This window comes from Paramacrobiotus metropolitanus, unplaced genomic scaffold (assembly GCF_019649055.1).
Source record: "Paramacrobiotus metropolitanus isolate TYO unplaced genomic scaffold, Prichtersi_v1.0 Parri_scaffold0000007, whole genome shotgun sequence".
NCBI lineage: Eukaryota > Metazoa > Tardigrada > Eutardigrada > Parachela > Macrobiotidae > Paramacrobiotus > Paramacrobiotus metropolitanus.
In genome coordinates, this window is record NW_026570227.1 from 1,414,722 (window position 1) to 1,429,990 (window position 15,269).

General features: G+C 45.2%; 4 protein-coding genes across 5 annotated transcripts; 3 read left to right on the forward strand and 1 right to left on the reverse strand.

Annotated features, from left to right (window-relative positions):
• Positions 1-340: 340 nt before the first annotated feature.
• On the forward strand, positions 341-2,685 carry LOC129582299 (ornithine decarboxylase-like). Its single transcript, XM_055473794.1, has 2 exons — positions 341-1,191; positions 1,391-2,685. Exons 1-2 carry the CDS (start codon positions 987-989, stop codon positions 2,434-2,436), a joined length of 1,251 nt encoding a protein of 416 aa, XP_055329769.1. The 5' UTR covers positions 341-986; the 3' UTR covers positions 2,437-2,685.
• A 378-nt stretch (positions 2,686-3,063) lies between these two features.
• On the reverse strand, positions 3,064-6,348 carry LOC129582187 (uncharacterized). Of its 2 annotated transcripts, XR_008689599.1 has the most exons (3): positions 5,681-6,348; positions 4,095-5,029; positions 3,064-3,561 (listed from the first exon to the last, which is right to left on the reverse strand). XR_008689599.1 is itself a non-coding variant. In XM_055473628.1 (2 exons), exons 1-2 carry the CDS (start codon positions 4,159-4,161, stop codon positions 3,323-3,325), a joined length of 306 nt encoding a protein of 101 aa, XP_055329603.1. In that variant the 5' UTR covers positions 4,162-4,286; the 3' UTR covers positions 3,066-3,322. The 2 variants fall into 2 exon arrangements, 1 of the variants encoding a protein (XP_055329603.1); XM_055473628.1 differs by lacking the exon at positions 5,681-6,348 and having other exon boundaries at positions 3,066-3,561; positions 4,095-4,286.
• LOC129582186 (bone morphogenetic protein 7-like) lies at positions 6,165-10,268 on the forward strand. Its single transcript, XM_055473627.1, has 7 exons — positions 6,165-6,795; positions 6,965-7,173; positions 8,168-8,357; positions 8,588-8,736; positions 8,808-9,044; positions 9,164-9,240; positions 9,648-10,268. The coding sequence occupies exons 1-7, from the start codon at positions 6,626-6,628 to the stop codon at positions 9,906-9,908; spliced, it is 1,293 nt and encodes a 430-aa protein (XP_055329602.1). The 5' UTR covers positions 6,165-6,625; the 3' UTR covers positions 9,909-10,268.
• A 1,539-nt stretch (positions 10,269-11,807) lies between these two features.
• LOC129582266 (uncharacterized) lies at positions 11,808-15,138 on the forward strand. Its single transcript, XM_055473756.1, is given in 2 exon segments — positions 11,808-12,136; positions 12,619-15,138. Coding segments are annotated over 2 exon segments (1,263 nt in total). The 5' UTR covers positions 11,808-11,919; the 3' UTR covers positions 13,665-15,138.
• Positions 15,139-15,269: the final 131 nt, after the last annotated feature.

Genomic DNA, 15,269 nt, shown 5'->3' on the forward strand with positions numbered 1-15,269 from the left:
TTTATTGCAACTGATCTGGGTGTGGCAGCCTATATACCCTTCCACAAGTAACGAACAGTAATAATTAAAGACGCCGCTTTATACATAAATCAAGCACGTCGTACCGCTTTTGGCTAACTGTGTTGTACTTGGCAAATAGACAAATGTACACTTGTCAGAACACATACAAGCAGGTGGAACATTCGGAGTGATTAATGGATTTCTTTATCGTTTTCTGCTGCGTCTCGCTAATTTTATTGCCGTATTTCCTGGCAGCTGTATTTTACGCAACATATAGGCTACCCGTATTTTACGCAACATCTCACTATAATACGAAAATCACTTGAAGAACCATGTTATTTTATTGTTAATTCGTCATAGCGGCTTTCCAATTAGCGCCAGATGCATAATTTACCAGGAAAAGCTGAAAATCTGCACAAAATTTACGTCTCTTCGAAGCGTACCCATTTATTTGCGAAAAGCAGCGTTTTTACAAGAGGGAAATTATTAAAAAACTAACGTTGTCGCGGCCTTTAACGCCAAGACAGTAAAAACCGGCACGTGAAGGTCGGCCGAACGAAGATGCGATATAGCGAACGTCGTCGCGCGGTGGGTGTTTAATTAATCAGAAAATCCAGCTACAGTCGAGGCTTCTGTTGTATCTGTTGCCCTATGATTAATACCAACTACTTCATTAATAACTGTTTCTGTCACAGCGGCTCGCATGGTTCCCCGAAATGGAAGCTGTGTGCAGGGAAAAACGTGATGTATTTGCCTCGCGGCGCTTTTGCTCAGTCGCGGTCGCCGATATAAATGTTCAACGGACAACTTCATTAACCTGCAATGCATCTTAATCTCAACCGTCTTATAATTCTGTCTCGTTTTTAATTTTTAACTATCAAATTCTGGAACCGGATATGCATTTCGTGTTGCCAGATTGATTGCATGTTGATTAATAAACAAGCGTTATACAAAAAGATCTGGACGATTTATTTTTGATTGGCACAATGACCTTTAATACGTTAAGCGGTCCGCCGCTGGAGGTCGTCGTTACCGATGAGAAGATGACGCGCGCCGATATTGTGCGGGCGGCTATTGCCAGCAAATGGGAAGAGTATTCCGATGATTCTTTTTTCCTCTTGAATCTCGACAGGATAATCGAGAATGTCGCCAACTGGAAACGGCATTTGCCACGCGTCGATTTATTTTATGGTAATTAATCCCGATCAGACACGTACGCGAAAATTAAAAATAAATAATTAGGATAATAATTCAATAATTTATTTTACTGTTATAATTTTTATTTACTATCATTCATAGTATTATTAATTTGTTAATTTTTAATTTAATTTAGATAATAATTATTATTAAAAGCACTAAATTATGGTTCTTAATTATGGCTCCGTTGTAGCGGTGAAATGTGATTCCAATCCGGTTATCCTCCGTTTACTCTCCGCCCTGGGCTGCGGCTTCGACGTGGCCACCAAATCCGAGATCCAGTTGACCTTTCCCTACGTCCTCAACCCCGACCGCCTGGTCTACTCCAACACCTGCAAATCCGTCTCCAACCTCCTCCACTCCGCCCACCACAACATCCGCCTGACTGTCTTCGACAGCGAAGACGAACTCGTGAAACTCCAAACCTACCACCCGACGGCCCAGTTGATGGTACGCCTCCGCTACGACAACCCACACGCCAAGATCCAGATGCACGGCCGTTTCGGCGTGTACGAAGCCACCGCCCGCACGCTGATCCAGAGCGCCTGGGACCGCGGCCTGGACGTCGTGGGCGTGGCCTTCCACGTCGGGGTGGGCGTCAGCGGGACGGCCGACGCCCACGTCGGCGCCGTGGAGGTCGCCAAGCGGCTCTTCGACTTCGCCGCCGCCCACGGGCGGCCCTTCTCCATCCTGGACATTGGCGGCGGCTTCCGCGGCGACTGGAGCGACGCGCCGGTGACCTTTCCCCACTTCTGCGCAGCCCTCAACGCCGGCCTGGACCGGCACTTCCCGCCCGCCTCCGGGGTGCGGATCATCGCCGAGCCCGGGCAGTTCGTGGTGACCACGGCGCAGTCGTTGTTCGTGCCGGTGATCGGCGTGAAAGCGCTGGAAGAGGAGCAGCGCCAGCCCGGTTATATATTGTCCGACGGGGTTTACGGTTCGTGCCGGAACATCGAGATCTTCAAGCCGAAATTAAAGGTGCGTGTACATCCGGTCGATGGGCCTTCGTATTGCTGCAGCGAGAAGCCGGGTCAACCGTCAACGCTCTACGGACCGACGTGCAGTCCTTTGGATGTTATCGCACAGGATTTGCATCTACCGGCATTGGTCAGCGGAACGTGGTTGGAGATTGAGAATATGGGTAACTACGCGAAGGAACTGTCGTCCGGGTTCAACGGCGTCCCTAAGGCGGAGATTATCGTGTGTATATCATCGGATTATCTGCATTTGCTGCGGTGACCTTCGAGTTTTTTTTTGTAATGTGGGACAAATTGGTTTTTTTGCGCTTCGGCGTTGGCTGTGTATCTAGCGGTGTATATCGAACAGTACTGTGACAAGAGGAGGTGCAACATGGCTGCTCTCCTTAGGAGTTGGACGCAAGTGACCTTTATGGAGCGAGCGTTTAGTATTAGCGGGAAACTGACTTCCTATAAAGAGTTTATGGCACTGTTAATATGAGATAATTCATCAAACTTTGGCCAAATAAAATGGGTGAAGCACGGATGCCGGTACTGTATACATGTATAACCTAATAGAAACTTCGTATAGCTAGCGCTGCACCAGAATTTTTATTCTCCCGCACTAAAAAGCGCTTAGATACGTATGTAAAAAGGCCAGTATACAGACTTGTACAGTACATATCAATGACACCTGCGCAATAATTTTAAACATTGAAGGAACCATCGATTAAAATCGTTAGGACCGTTCGTAATCTCAGCACGTGCGTTAAATACATACTTCAACGGTCTACGCATAACAGCTGCTGCATTTAATATGACCTTTTTCTGTGATTTCTATCATGGTTTCCTCCGTGTTTGACAACAACGACTATACTACGGCTACAAACTTTAATTAAACCAAAACCATTCCCTTCCTCAAATTTACTTTTTATTTTATTTTGGCTGTGGGCTTCTATTTGTTAAGCATCATGCTGTCATGATGTCATCTATTGGCGACAGTAGTTGCGTATACTTGGTTAAATGCAGCATTTAACAAAAGCAGCAAACACATTTCTTAAAGCACAAAACAGGTAAGTAGTTGGGTAAACACTCCGATAACACACAACGCGGTCAGTGTTATCTGGCCGAAAACCCGGCGCAACACCCGCTAATAGAGACGATGGAGTTTATCTGGAAAGGGGCCGGCAGGTGCGCACGTCGTGGACAGGCATGGCACACTGCATACAGTCGCGCAGACACACACAGGTAGCCGGACTCAGCAGGCGGTCGGCCGCGCAGTCGGGGATCTGCGGGTTGATCTGCACCAGCTTCGACACGGAGAGGCCGTTGGCCCGGGCCACGTCGCTGCAGCGGTCGCCTTTGCCGGTGCGGGTGACCCTCACGCAGTACACCGGTCGTACCGCGTCTACCGAGTGCCCAAGACCAAGTTACGATTCTGCTTCATCATGCACCTCCTTATGTTACAGTGCTTACTTTAACTTAATCAAGATAAATCGCGCACTGCGAATAAATATTTTTCCTGCACCTGTAAGTGTTTGTACATACTTACAACCGTGTACACGAGATTAATTTGTGAAATTATCAATCTTTCTAATACAGTATCACTTAATACGCATTGTTTAATTATAAAAAGTTTCTTCGATGGCTTAGCTGAACACTGGTACATATAACAAGTCCAAAACTCATACATCGACGAGAAAATTGTAAGTATGACGTATAAAAACTTGGAAATAAATAGTACCCGGTACAGGCGAAATGCCGTTGAATTAAAAGCACCAAATCTGATCAGTTACTGTGTAAGTATCCGCGCGCTAACCGACTAATATTATGTCTAAGCGCTTCTTTATCATAATCATAGAAGTAAAGGGTTTCTAGTCGAAAACATTTTAAAAAAGCACCGAAATACGCTTCAATGCGGTATGTTAACGGTAAACTGACCTGTTGGGAAAAACATCACCAGGAGACAGCCTCCGATCAAGCAGAAGAGCAGTGTTCTGTTGACCATTTTGCCTGCCGTGCTATGGCCAAATTATGACGATTATTAGTGCAGTAATACCGCGGATCAGATTGTCTGCTGAACGAATGGAGTGTTTGTTTATTTAAGTACTTGTATTTTATGCCGATGGTATGCAGCAAACAACCAGAAGTGCGCATGACACACCGTTAACCAGCGGGACAAGACGTACGTTCTTAGTAATATCACGATCGGTATCACAATGACCTTACCGTATCGAGAAGATCAACCAGGCCTTTTGCGAATCGGCTTGCAGGATTTACGTTTTTTCGACTTGTTCGAGGAAACTGTACACACGTACAGATTTCTACTGTACAAACTTGTCCGGTAATTTCTGACGAATCAATACAGCAAAATATATGTACAATTTTAAGTGTTACACTAAGCTCCATACTACGACGCGCCACTCACTCCACTGGAATCGAGAGGTACCAGGTCTATTTAATTTTTGTATAATGTCGACACGTTACGTAAGAAGCAAACAAAACTAAAGTCAGGTCTAGAAACAGCCGACCCAGCTTCCGGTAATGGTGCCCTTATACCTAGTATGCTGGTCAGAATATATTGTTCAGAACATGGTGGCCCGCTTAGACAACATTCAGTATCCGCAGTGATGCCGTTTATCCGGAAAGGGGTTGGCACGTCCGCATGTTGTAGACAGGCATGGCACACTGGGGACAGTCGCGCAGACACACACAGGTTGCCGGGCTCAGCAGGCGGTCGGCCGCGCAGCCCGCGATCTGCGGGTTGATCTGCACCAGCTCCGACACGGAGATGCCGTTGGCCCGGGCCACGTCGCTGCACCGGTCGCCTTTCCCGGTCTGGGTAACTTCCACGCAGGACACCGGCCGTACCGCGTCTACCGATTAGCGAAGAGCGAGTTACGATCTATCTAGTACGGATCCACACTTCTTTACAGTACTTTAATACTGTAATTCTTCAAGATAAATCGATGCACCTAAAGGCCGGACTGCGAAAACACCATGCATGCTTCGACGGTTTTCGCTTTCCGGACACTTTTACAATGCAGATTGGCATACCGGACAACACAGACACAGTATGCAAATACTCGATGCTTCGCTCAACCTTGATAATTTTATAAACTTGATAAGTTTTTTTTATTAAACTCGTGAAACTTTTATAAATAAAAACACTAAGTACATATCACGTATACGTTGTTCCACATGACAAAAACTCTTCAAAAACTGTTTACGTAATCAACTTCTGAAGTTTTTTTCATGTGGAACAACACGGAGATTACCGTGTCTCGGTTCGCGGATCCATATTGTCATGACAATAATGTCCGAAATGCGCAAAACGTCTGTGTGCTATTATTATTATCTGCACTGCGTTTATTATTTAGCTGGTGCATTTTAGCGTTTATTATTTATTATTTTAGCGTTTCTACTAGGAACTGTCTGGTGCAAGTAAAATGGTTTTACTGTACGTTCCGAGGAATAACATTACGGGGATTAATTCACTCTACTGTACGTGTAAGTGGAAAACTGACCTGTTGGCATAAGCATCGCCAGGAGACAGCCTCCGATCAGGCAGAGGAACAGTGTTCTGTTGGCCATTTTAATTGCGAAATGGTTGCCGATAAATGGACCGAATACCAGTAATACGGTATCAGTACTGCTCAAGCACTACCTTGATAAAACCGCCGTCGTGATTTAATCTGTAGTAATACTGCCGAACGAATGGAAATGTGTGTGTGTGCTTATTATGTACAAGCTGGTCCATGTGCTGCGGTATGCAGCAACCGGAAGTGCATGACACACACACTTCAACTAGCGCAAAAAAACGTGAGTTCCGGTGACAATCTTTATCAGAATAATTATCTGATGTATTCTTACCCTATCAATCAGGCACACAGGCTTTCTTCGAACAGGTTTTTATAAGTAGATTCCGTTCCGCTTTTTCATTCCTTCCTTCTCTTCACTTATAATGAATACGGAACGGGGATAAAACGGGACGGTTCAAGTGCCGACTACAGATTTACTGTTGATGGCGTCGAAAAAAACATCCGTACTTTACAATTGCTTCATTTGACTAGCTCTTTCGATATTTCCGGTGAATACCTGTACTCGATATTACTTGATACTGTGCTATTGCCCAGTCAGTCGTCTCGTGTAACACCAGAAGCACACTAAACTAATAAGAGAATTCTCAACAGGCAGACAGACTGCTCAATTGCTAATGCTCTCTTCTTAGTGGAGTAGCCAGGCGCCGCACTGGCTGCCACATGAGCGCCTCCGGGCATCACGGAGACAAGCCTGCCTGTCTTCTCTCACACACCTGTTGCCATTCCACTCCATCGAACGCAATGTGCAGCACGTGCATGTGGAGTTATTACGATATATGCGCATGGTAAATTTTACGAGATTATGATGATCGAACTGTTCCACAAAAATTGGCCCGGAATATCTGGTTACCGATAAAGCCTATAGGGATCATGTTGGTTGTGCAACTGATTTTATCGAGTATCGTGGCGGTGGGCGCCAGCGACATCAGTGGATTTTACGCCGATAATGGCATCGATCAGACGGTGCTGTATGCGCCGTTGAAGCGCGAGAAGAAAGTTCTCCAGCACGAGATGTTGGGGCTGCTGGGACTACACTCCAGGTGACCACCATTACTATATACAAAAATTTAAATGCCTCGGCTTACAGTGTACTGCGCAAACGAGCGCTTCTCTGTTCGAACCCAGTGCTGGCGATTTATGCGCAATGTATTCCTGTTGCACGCTGTTTGTTGATTTTATTATTCAATTTTTCAACCGCGAGTTTTGCAGGCCACGGCCGCCCGCGCACGAAACAGGCCAGGCCGCGCCGACCTTCATGAAGAATTTATACGAGTCCTTCGTGGACGAGGACACGGGCGTGCTGAAGGTGGACAACGAGAAGCTCCTGGCCAAAGTCCACGATCTCACCTGGACGGAGAATAATTCCACGCTGAATTCGGTGAATGATGCCGACGTCATTATGAGTTTTGTCAACCAAGGTGCGAATATTACTGCTACAACATCCGGCATATATTTGCAGGAGGGGTGCTGAGAAATAATGCGCCCGTTGCAAAATTTTGTTAAGTATTAATTTTGTGTTGATTTTATTTCCTTATAATATTATCATAGCCCGATGTTGCGCGCACTGTACGATTTTCAGGCCTGTGTATACGAATCATTTGGCTACACAATGTCATAAAACAATACACCGGCATTTTAAAAATATTTTTTTATACGAGTATGTACCAGAATATTTAAAAAATAGAATACAGGGGGAAAAATGTGTCTAGCCGAACCAGTCCCTTGTACTTCTGATGCAAGCCAGCTGGTGGTTTACGTTGTGGCTGCACAGCGTTTTATGTAAAGCGCTGCTACTGATAAATAAAATCGGCTTTAATCGGCTGTGCGGCATTGACGATACATGTGGTCTTTGCTGCACCAGGCAGGTCCGGGCTATAATGCAGTTTTAGCCTGTTTACCTGCAGTTGTACGAGTGCAGCTTACCTGTTATCAGTACCTGCAATCTTAATAGCAGCGCTTTACATAAAACACTGTCAAGCCACAACGTAAACCACCAGCTGGCTTACATCAGAAGTACAAGGGATTGGTTCGGCTAGACACATTTTTCCCCCTATATAGAAAACTTGAAATCACTTTGCATATATAGGGGGCAAAAGTAAACGTGTTCCACCGTTCCCCTGTACTGCTGCCGTCACCCGCCTGGAGTTTGACGTTGTGGCTGAACATGGCGCTTATGTACCGCGCCAGATTTAACCACATGTATTGCCGTAACGTCACACTCCAGGCGGGTGACGGCAGCAGTACAGGGGAACGGTGGAACGCGTTTACTTTCGCCCCTTATATGTGCATATATATGTATATCCATGTATCTGTATGCATCGGCAGTTTAAAAATGTTATGCATGTACATATGTACCGGAATAAACGAAAAAAATTTTCGCAGAATGATTACGTTTATGGTATGATTTTACAGCGCAGCGGCACAGTCTGCATCTGCGACAGGAACGGGACCGGCGCTTCCTCTTTGACCTGTCGGAAGTGTCGGCCGATCACGCCGTCATCGGGGCGGAACTTCGATTATTCAAAGCCTACAGTTGGCAGCAGGATCCGCTGGAGAATTTCACCATTTATGTCTACATGATCAAGCGAGGACAGGATGCAGAGTACGGACATAGCAGATCAATATTCCTTTAAAATTTAAATTGCAGACATACGATTCTCTTAGGCTAAATAAAATTTTCATCGCATAAAATCAAATCAGGAAAAATAAAGAGATTTTTCAAATCAGCCAATAAACTTTTCCAATAGCCTGGAAAGGTATCTCCGTTACGAGTTTGGTTGCTGCAGTGCGATAATAATAATAGTAATAATAATAACAATTTTGTCGCTGTAGAGACCGGGATATTGAGCTGCTGGACGAGCAGCAGACGTACACCGTCTTCGAAGGCTGGATCATCTTCAACGTTACGCGAGCGGTGGAGGCGTGGCTAGCCTCGCCCAGCACCAACTACGGCCTCTTCATCGACATCCTGTCGGCGACCAGTATGCATACCACAGACCGGGGTTTGCCTCACCATCCAGATATTTATTCCCGGTGTTTCTTGACCCTGTAGATGAGACCATACGGCCATCGCAGATCTTCATCGCCGGCGACCGGCTGGATGATGACGATGACAAAGAGGGATTTATGGTGGGCTTCTTTAAGCAGCGCAGCGAGGAGTCGCTCTTCCGAGTCCGGCGCTCCCCGGACCCCGGACAGACGCCGCGTCGCTCGCGCAAAAAGCAGGCGCAGTCGTCCACGCATGATTTTGATAGCCGGTTGTCGCCGTCGCAGTGGAATCCGTTTGCCGGTGCGTCGCCGATAATCCCGTATATTTTTATATGTAATCCAAAAACTGCCATGAAATTTTCCCAAGAAGTACTGGAAAAATATTTATCCATTTTGATAGTGACGTTGTACTGTGTTTAGGATACGACGCCGGGTATTCCAGCCGCACGTGTCAGAAGCGAACTCTTTACGTCAGTTTCAAGCTCCTTGGTTGGCAGGTCAGTATTGCGTTTTGAGCATAAAAAGTATTCCATTTTAAGCTATAAGAAGATACATTAGTAGAACCACTGCACTGACTGCAGGAAAAAAGTAAATAAAAATATAGAAATAAAAACTCGTGGATTTCAATTCGGCATCAGCCAGTACGTCATAACATTCTAAACACAGAAAAGGATGTACGTGCGAAATCGTTAATGTCATTCGCGCGTTAGACTTAAACCGGCTGTCTTCAAAAAGCCGTAGCGAGGTTCGCCGGTCAGTTCGCGTAGGACCCTTGCCGAAACCGGGCCGGCAATAAATTAATCAAATAAAATCGAAATAAAGAAACAATTATTGAATAAATATGGTTTATATAAAAGTATAATAAAATAAAGGTCATAGATTAATTTGTGCTCCCGGGGTGTAGGACTGGATCATCGCGCCGGACGGGTACGCGGCGTACTTCTGCCACGGCGAGTGCTCCTTCCCGTTGAACGCGCACATGAACGCCACTAACCACGCCATCGTGCAGACCCTGGTGCACCTCTTCAACCCCTTCATCGTGCCCAAGGCCCTCTGCGCCCCCACCAAACTCAGCGCCATCTCCGTGCTGTACTTTGACGACAACTCCAACGTGGTCCTCAAGAAGTATCGCAACATGGTGGCCAAGGGCTGCGGCTGCCACTAACCGTCGTTTGTAGTCGAAACGAAATGTCGTAACTTCGGACCATGGTGTTCCCGGGCGGGAAACTGGCCACTCGATTAGCGATCTCATAGAAATGTTTCTCTGCGCAGCTACTGTAATAAAAAAAAACAATTCCGTCGTGCCAGTGTATTTTTGCGACCGGCCGGAAAAATCACTGCATCACCGTATTCTTATCAATATTTGTATACCAGGATCACATTGTTTTTGTGAAGATTTTAAATTGCGCCTTTATGCAGAAGTCTGATTCGTCTGAAAAGTCACGACATTCTCAGCAGGAAAAAATGCGCCGGGCCTAACGGTATCCCTCATAAACTCTTGCAGGAGATTTATCCACTGCTGGTGGAGCCTATGACTCACCTGATCAATCAGTGCTTTATCAAAAAAATATTTCCGGACATTTTCAAAAAAGCTAAAGTAATCGCCCTGCCGAAGTGCGGTCAGCCAAAATCGGTAGATCAAGTGCGGCCGATATCCTTATTATCAAGCAGACAAAATAACCGCTGTGCTTCCAATAATTTGTGAGTGGTTTGAACTGAACCGCTTGGTTGTCAATGAAAAGAAGTCTAAGCTGCTCATGATCGCTTCAGCGTACAGTCGGGACAAAAGCATGGTGTCGGTCGATTTGAATGGGCATAAGCTTGAACCGGAAAAATCAGTGAAGCACTTGGGGGTGATAATTGACGAGCATTTGAAATGGACCGACCAAATTAAAAAGGTTCAAAAAAGTGCTTATCATGGAGTCGCCCTAATAAACAGTGTGAAAGATGCACTGCCAGTCGCCCACCGCGTTGGACTTTACCACGCATTCGTCCAGTCTCACCTGGACCGTTGCTCCATTGTATGGAGCGGTGCGCCTGTGTCCACGCTGGAGCCATTGGCCGTCGTGCAACGAAAAGCTGTTCGAGCTATTGCTAATTATGCCGAAACATCCGCTACCCAGTTGATGCAACAATACGGGATTACGCCACTATCTGAACGATGGAAACACCAGGAAATAACTTGGCTTTACAAAATTCTGCACCCGGAGAAGTTCCAAGTGCCCCGTTACCTCACCGAAATGATCGTCGTAAAACACGATTCCAAACCGTACAGCCTTCGAAGCGGAAACAGGACCTTCATCGAAGGACAGGGAAGGACAAGGACGGGGAAGTCCACGTTGGCGTGGAGGCTGGACAACGTTATGAGCCAGCTAACCGAGGCCGGAAGCGACATTCTTAATAGCAGTTCGCTTGCTGTTTTTCGTAATGCACTGAAGCATGTTACCATTAATTGATGCCTTTCTAGTTTTCTTAGTACTTCTCTTGTTTTGTGGCTTTTGCTCTAATTTCATTATGAATCCTGTTATTTAGCCAGGTTTAAATTCCCAGGCTAGATCTCGATCCTAGCCTTTTAATGGGTTACCTGCCTGCCGTACAATAAACAATGATTCGGCGTACGAATAATACGATCTTAATATCTACGGAGTACGTGCGTTTTCGTGCAGAATTTGATGATCGGTATTAAACTGATAATACCGCACCGGGACGTATGTACGTGTATTTAAGCCTCAATCTGCCAAAATTTAATATAAATATATCGGCAGATTGAAGCGGCAGCGCTGTTATTACAGTAGCATGACAATTGCCGGTGCAAGTGAAATCCATAACCGTGCCCTCGAAAGCGGCGGAAATTAATTACTGCCAAGCAAGTTGTAGGTTGAGTTTCCTGAAATACTAAAACAATGTAAACATCTGTTCAGTGTCTAAGCCGAGAATGATTAACAACCGCGTAATTGCTCACCACCGCGGGCTGTTTATGTATCACTTCTTTAACGACTTTGTGCAATGAAACGTTAAATATTCGTTTTATTGGCGTGATGTTGACTTTGATCATAAATGCGTAAATCGTCATTCTGCATTAGTTTTTTGCAGACGAAGCTGAGCAGACGCATTCCCATTCAACTGACCGTCGTGTAGCATCAGTATTTCTTAATTAATTCTAATTTCTGGTGAAGATGGCTATTTGCACGCGGTATACGCATTGCCCCGGATCCACCATGGATCTCTTCGTTAAGGACGAGAAACTGACGCGTGACACGTTGATTCAGACGGCCATCGCCCACAAGTACGACCAGTACTGCGATGCGTCCTTTTTCTTCTTCGACGTCGACCGGATGATCGAGAATGTCTTGCTGTGGAAGCGCCATCTGCCGCGTGTGGCACTGTACTACGGTCAGCCGGCAATTTGTACATGTTTTTATTTATCGATAAATTTATTAAAATTCTGATTAAAAGCAACCTCAAGATTATACTAAAATATTAAATGAATAATATTAATACAAATTTATATACTGCGTATGTGTGTAATAACATTATTCTCTTAAGTAAAATATTTATTAATTAAATGGCTTTTAACTGGGTTATACAGATTTACATTGATTAGACGCTAAATCACGGAGTACATTATTTCAGCACAGAATACGTTTTATCCAGCCTTTACCGATACAGAACGTTTGATAAATATTTTATGAATAAAAAAATTGTATATATATATAAATTTATTTTAAAAGATATTTTTAACCCTTTTTTGTACATATCAATATATATAAAAAAATTGTATATATATAAATTTATTTTAAAAGATATTTTTAACCCTTTTTTGTACATATCAATATATGTACAAAAAAAGGGTTAAAAAATATCTTTTACTGTAGCTGTCAAATGCGATCCCGACCCGCTAATCCTCCGCATCCTAACCGCCCTGGGCTGCGGCTTCGAAGTGGCCACCCGCTACGAGATCGAGCAGACGGCCCTGCACGGCGTCGCCCCCGAGCGGGTGGTCTATTCCAACACCTGCAAGGCCCCCTCCAACATCATCGCCGCCGCCCACCACAACGTCCGCCTGACCGTGTTCGACAGCCACGACGAGCTGGTCAAGCTCCAGGAGTACCAGCCCAACGCCCAGCTGATGGTGCGCCTGCGCTAAGACAACCCGCACGCCAAGATCCAGATGCACGGCCGCTTCGGCGTGTACGAAGCCACCGCCCGCACGCTGATCCAGAGCGCCTGGGACCGCGGGCTGGACGTCATGGGCGTGGCCTTCCACGTCGGGGTGGGCGTCAGCGGAACGGCCGACGCCCACGTCGGCGCCGTGGAGGTCGCCAAGCGGCTCTTCGACTTCGCCGCCGCCCACGGGCGGCCCTTCTCCGTCCTGGACGTCGGCGGCGGCTTCCGCGGCGACTGGAGCGACGCGCCTGTGACCTTTCCCCACTTCTGCCACGCCCTCAACGCCGGCCTGGACCGGCACTTCCCGCCCGCCTCCGGGGTGCGGATCATCGCCGAGCCGGGGCAGTTCGTGGTGACCACGACACAGTCGTTGTTCGTCTACGTCATCGGCATTAAAACCGTGGAGGAGGAGCAGCGCCAGCCGGGCTATGTCCTGTCGGACGGGCTGTACGGTGCGTGCCGGAACATCGAGATCTTCAAGCCGAAACTGAAGATCCGGGTGCACCCGTTGAACGCGCCGTCGTTCGATTCGGCCGACCGCCCCGGGACGCCGTCGACGCTGTTCGGACCGACGTGCAGTCCGCTGGACATCATCGCCGAGGACTTCTCGTTGCCGGCGCTGGAGAAGAACACGTGGCTGGAGATCCAGAATATGGGGAATTACGCCAAGGAATTGTCCTCCAATTTCAACGGTGTCCCCACCGCCGGGACGGTCGCCTGCATCTCACCGGAGCATCTGCATTTGTTAAAATAAAATACCGGCGCTGAGGTGTACAAGAATATTGCCGGTTACCGGTGTGTTTATGCCATCTAACGTAATTAAACCTATCAATAGATTCATATATCCTTACGTCCTTATTTTTTGGAAATTATCTTCTAAATCAAGATCGATTTTTTCAGTAAGTTGATAATTTTATAAAACAGAGCATTGCAGAAACGTTCCTACCTTTATCTTCAAAAAAATTTTGAGTTTTGGAGAAGGTCTAAAAAAATTTTTAGAGGTTGTAGTACTTAACGATAGTTAGTACTTAAAGGTTGTTACTTTTGGAAATCATCTCCTAAATCAACTTTGATTTTTCCATTAAGTTGTTAATTTTATAAAATAGAGCACCATTCAAAGCTTCCTACCTGCAGCTTGGAAAAAAATTTTGGTTTCCGAAACGTTTTCAAAAACCCTTTCAAACTTCCTGTACTTAGCGTTTCGGGTTCATAGAAATTTGGCAGTAAATTCTGGAAACGTATCGAATAAGGAAAAACAAGTTTCGCAGCTTAGCAACCTAAACTACAGACTGTATAGTTATTTAAACTGTCAATTCCATCAAAATTCTAATTTTTTTAAATTCTTGAAACCTTTAAGGTGCTTTTAAAACACGTTCGGATACCGCAAAATACTTAACTATAAATTTTTCCATCAAAGTCGCATCCAAAGCTTTTACATTTCAAGAATTTCTAAACATTTCTAAATATTTCGACTCGGCCCCGCGCAGCGGGGCCGTTACCTCTAATTTTTTGAGCCTCCAGAGTTTCAACATTTTAAAAATGTCTAGGAATGTCTGAGTACCTCAATATCTCACGGTCTTAATTGTCTAATTTATATGTAATTTCTAAATATCTAAATGCCGGTTCGCGGTCTGTTTTTGTATTCACTCTCGTACGGCTCTGTGATACTGGTGACAGCTTGGGCATACACTAACCTCGAAATCTGCTAAATATGTATTTATTTTATTTTGATAAATACTGAAGAGCTTGACTGATGGCTGAAAAATCTTACAATTACAGTAGTAGCAAATGAGGTCACCTTGGGTGTGATGTGAGGTCACCTTGGGCGACCGTTAACTGTTCCCCACAAGTTTCCATTAATTCTGCGCTGAAAAATGGTTTTTTATGGGCATCGTTTAAATGATCCCACTCTACCATTTTATCGCTGTTTAAATATTATCTGTCGTACCAAAAATTCAAGTTTTCAGTACTTTAGATCGGCAGTATAAAGTTACATTAAAAACGTTAAAAAGAACCATGAAAAAAAGAATTACGGAGGCTTTCACAGTTTCATAAAACTGGTCGAATTTAACCGGACAGCTTGAAAACCAATAAACTTCCCACATTTCTACATGTTTAAAATATTTTCGTAGCTGGCCTCGCAGAGGTTTTATATTTGAAATATTTCTCAAAATTTTTTTTACTGCTGTTACGAAGTACGAGTATATTTTGTATTTTTTTCATTCTTCCACACCTCAAACACAGCTGGTCGCGCGCTAGCGCGACCGACACTTGTATATCTGTACGAGTACGTAATCAAGCTTATTAAGGTAATTAAACTTATTAACAGTTTGTCTACCGAGCCTGCTTTCGGTTTTTT

Excerpts from the sequence above, each read along its gene's own strand:
- LOC129582299 (XM_055473794.1), top strand. The coding sequence starts at position 987 with ATGACCTTTAATACGTTAAGCGGTCCGCCGCTGGAGGTCGTCGTTACC. Across the intron at positions 1,192-1,390 it reads ACGCGTCGATTTATTTTATG|CGGTGAAATGTGATTCCAAT; the intron begins GTAATTAATCCC and ends GCTCCGTTGTAG.
- LOC129582187 (XM_055473628.1), bottom strand. The coding sequence starts at position 4,161 with ATGGTCAACAGAACACTGCTCTTCTGCTTGATCGGAGGCTGTCTCCTG. Across the intron at positions 3,562-4,094 it reads GGTGATGTTTTTCCCAACAG|ACGCGGTACGACCGGTGTAC; the intron begins GTCAGTTTACCG and ends GGCACTCGGTAG.
- LOC129582186 (XM_055473627.1), top strand. The coding sequence starts at position 6,626 with ATGTTGGTTGTGCAACTGATTTTATCGAGTATCGTGGCGGTGGGCGCC. Across the intron at positions 6,796-6,964 it reads CTGCTGGGACTACACTCCAG|GCCACGGCCGCCCGCGCACG; the intron begins GTGACCACCATT and ends CGAGTTTTGCAG. Across the intron at positions 7,174-8,167 it reads TATGAGTTTTGTCAACCAAG|CGCAGCGGCACAGTCTGCAT; the intron begins GTGCGAATATTA and ends ATGATTTTACAG.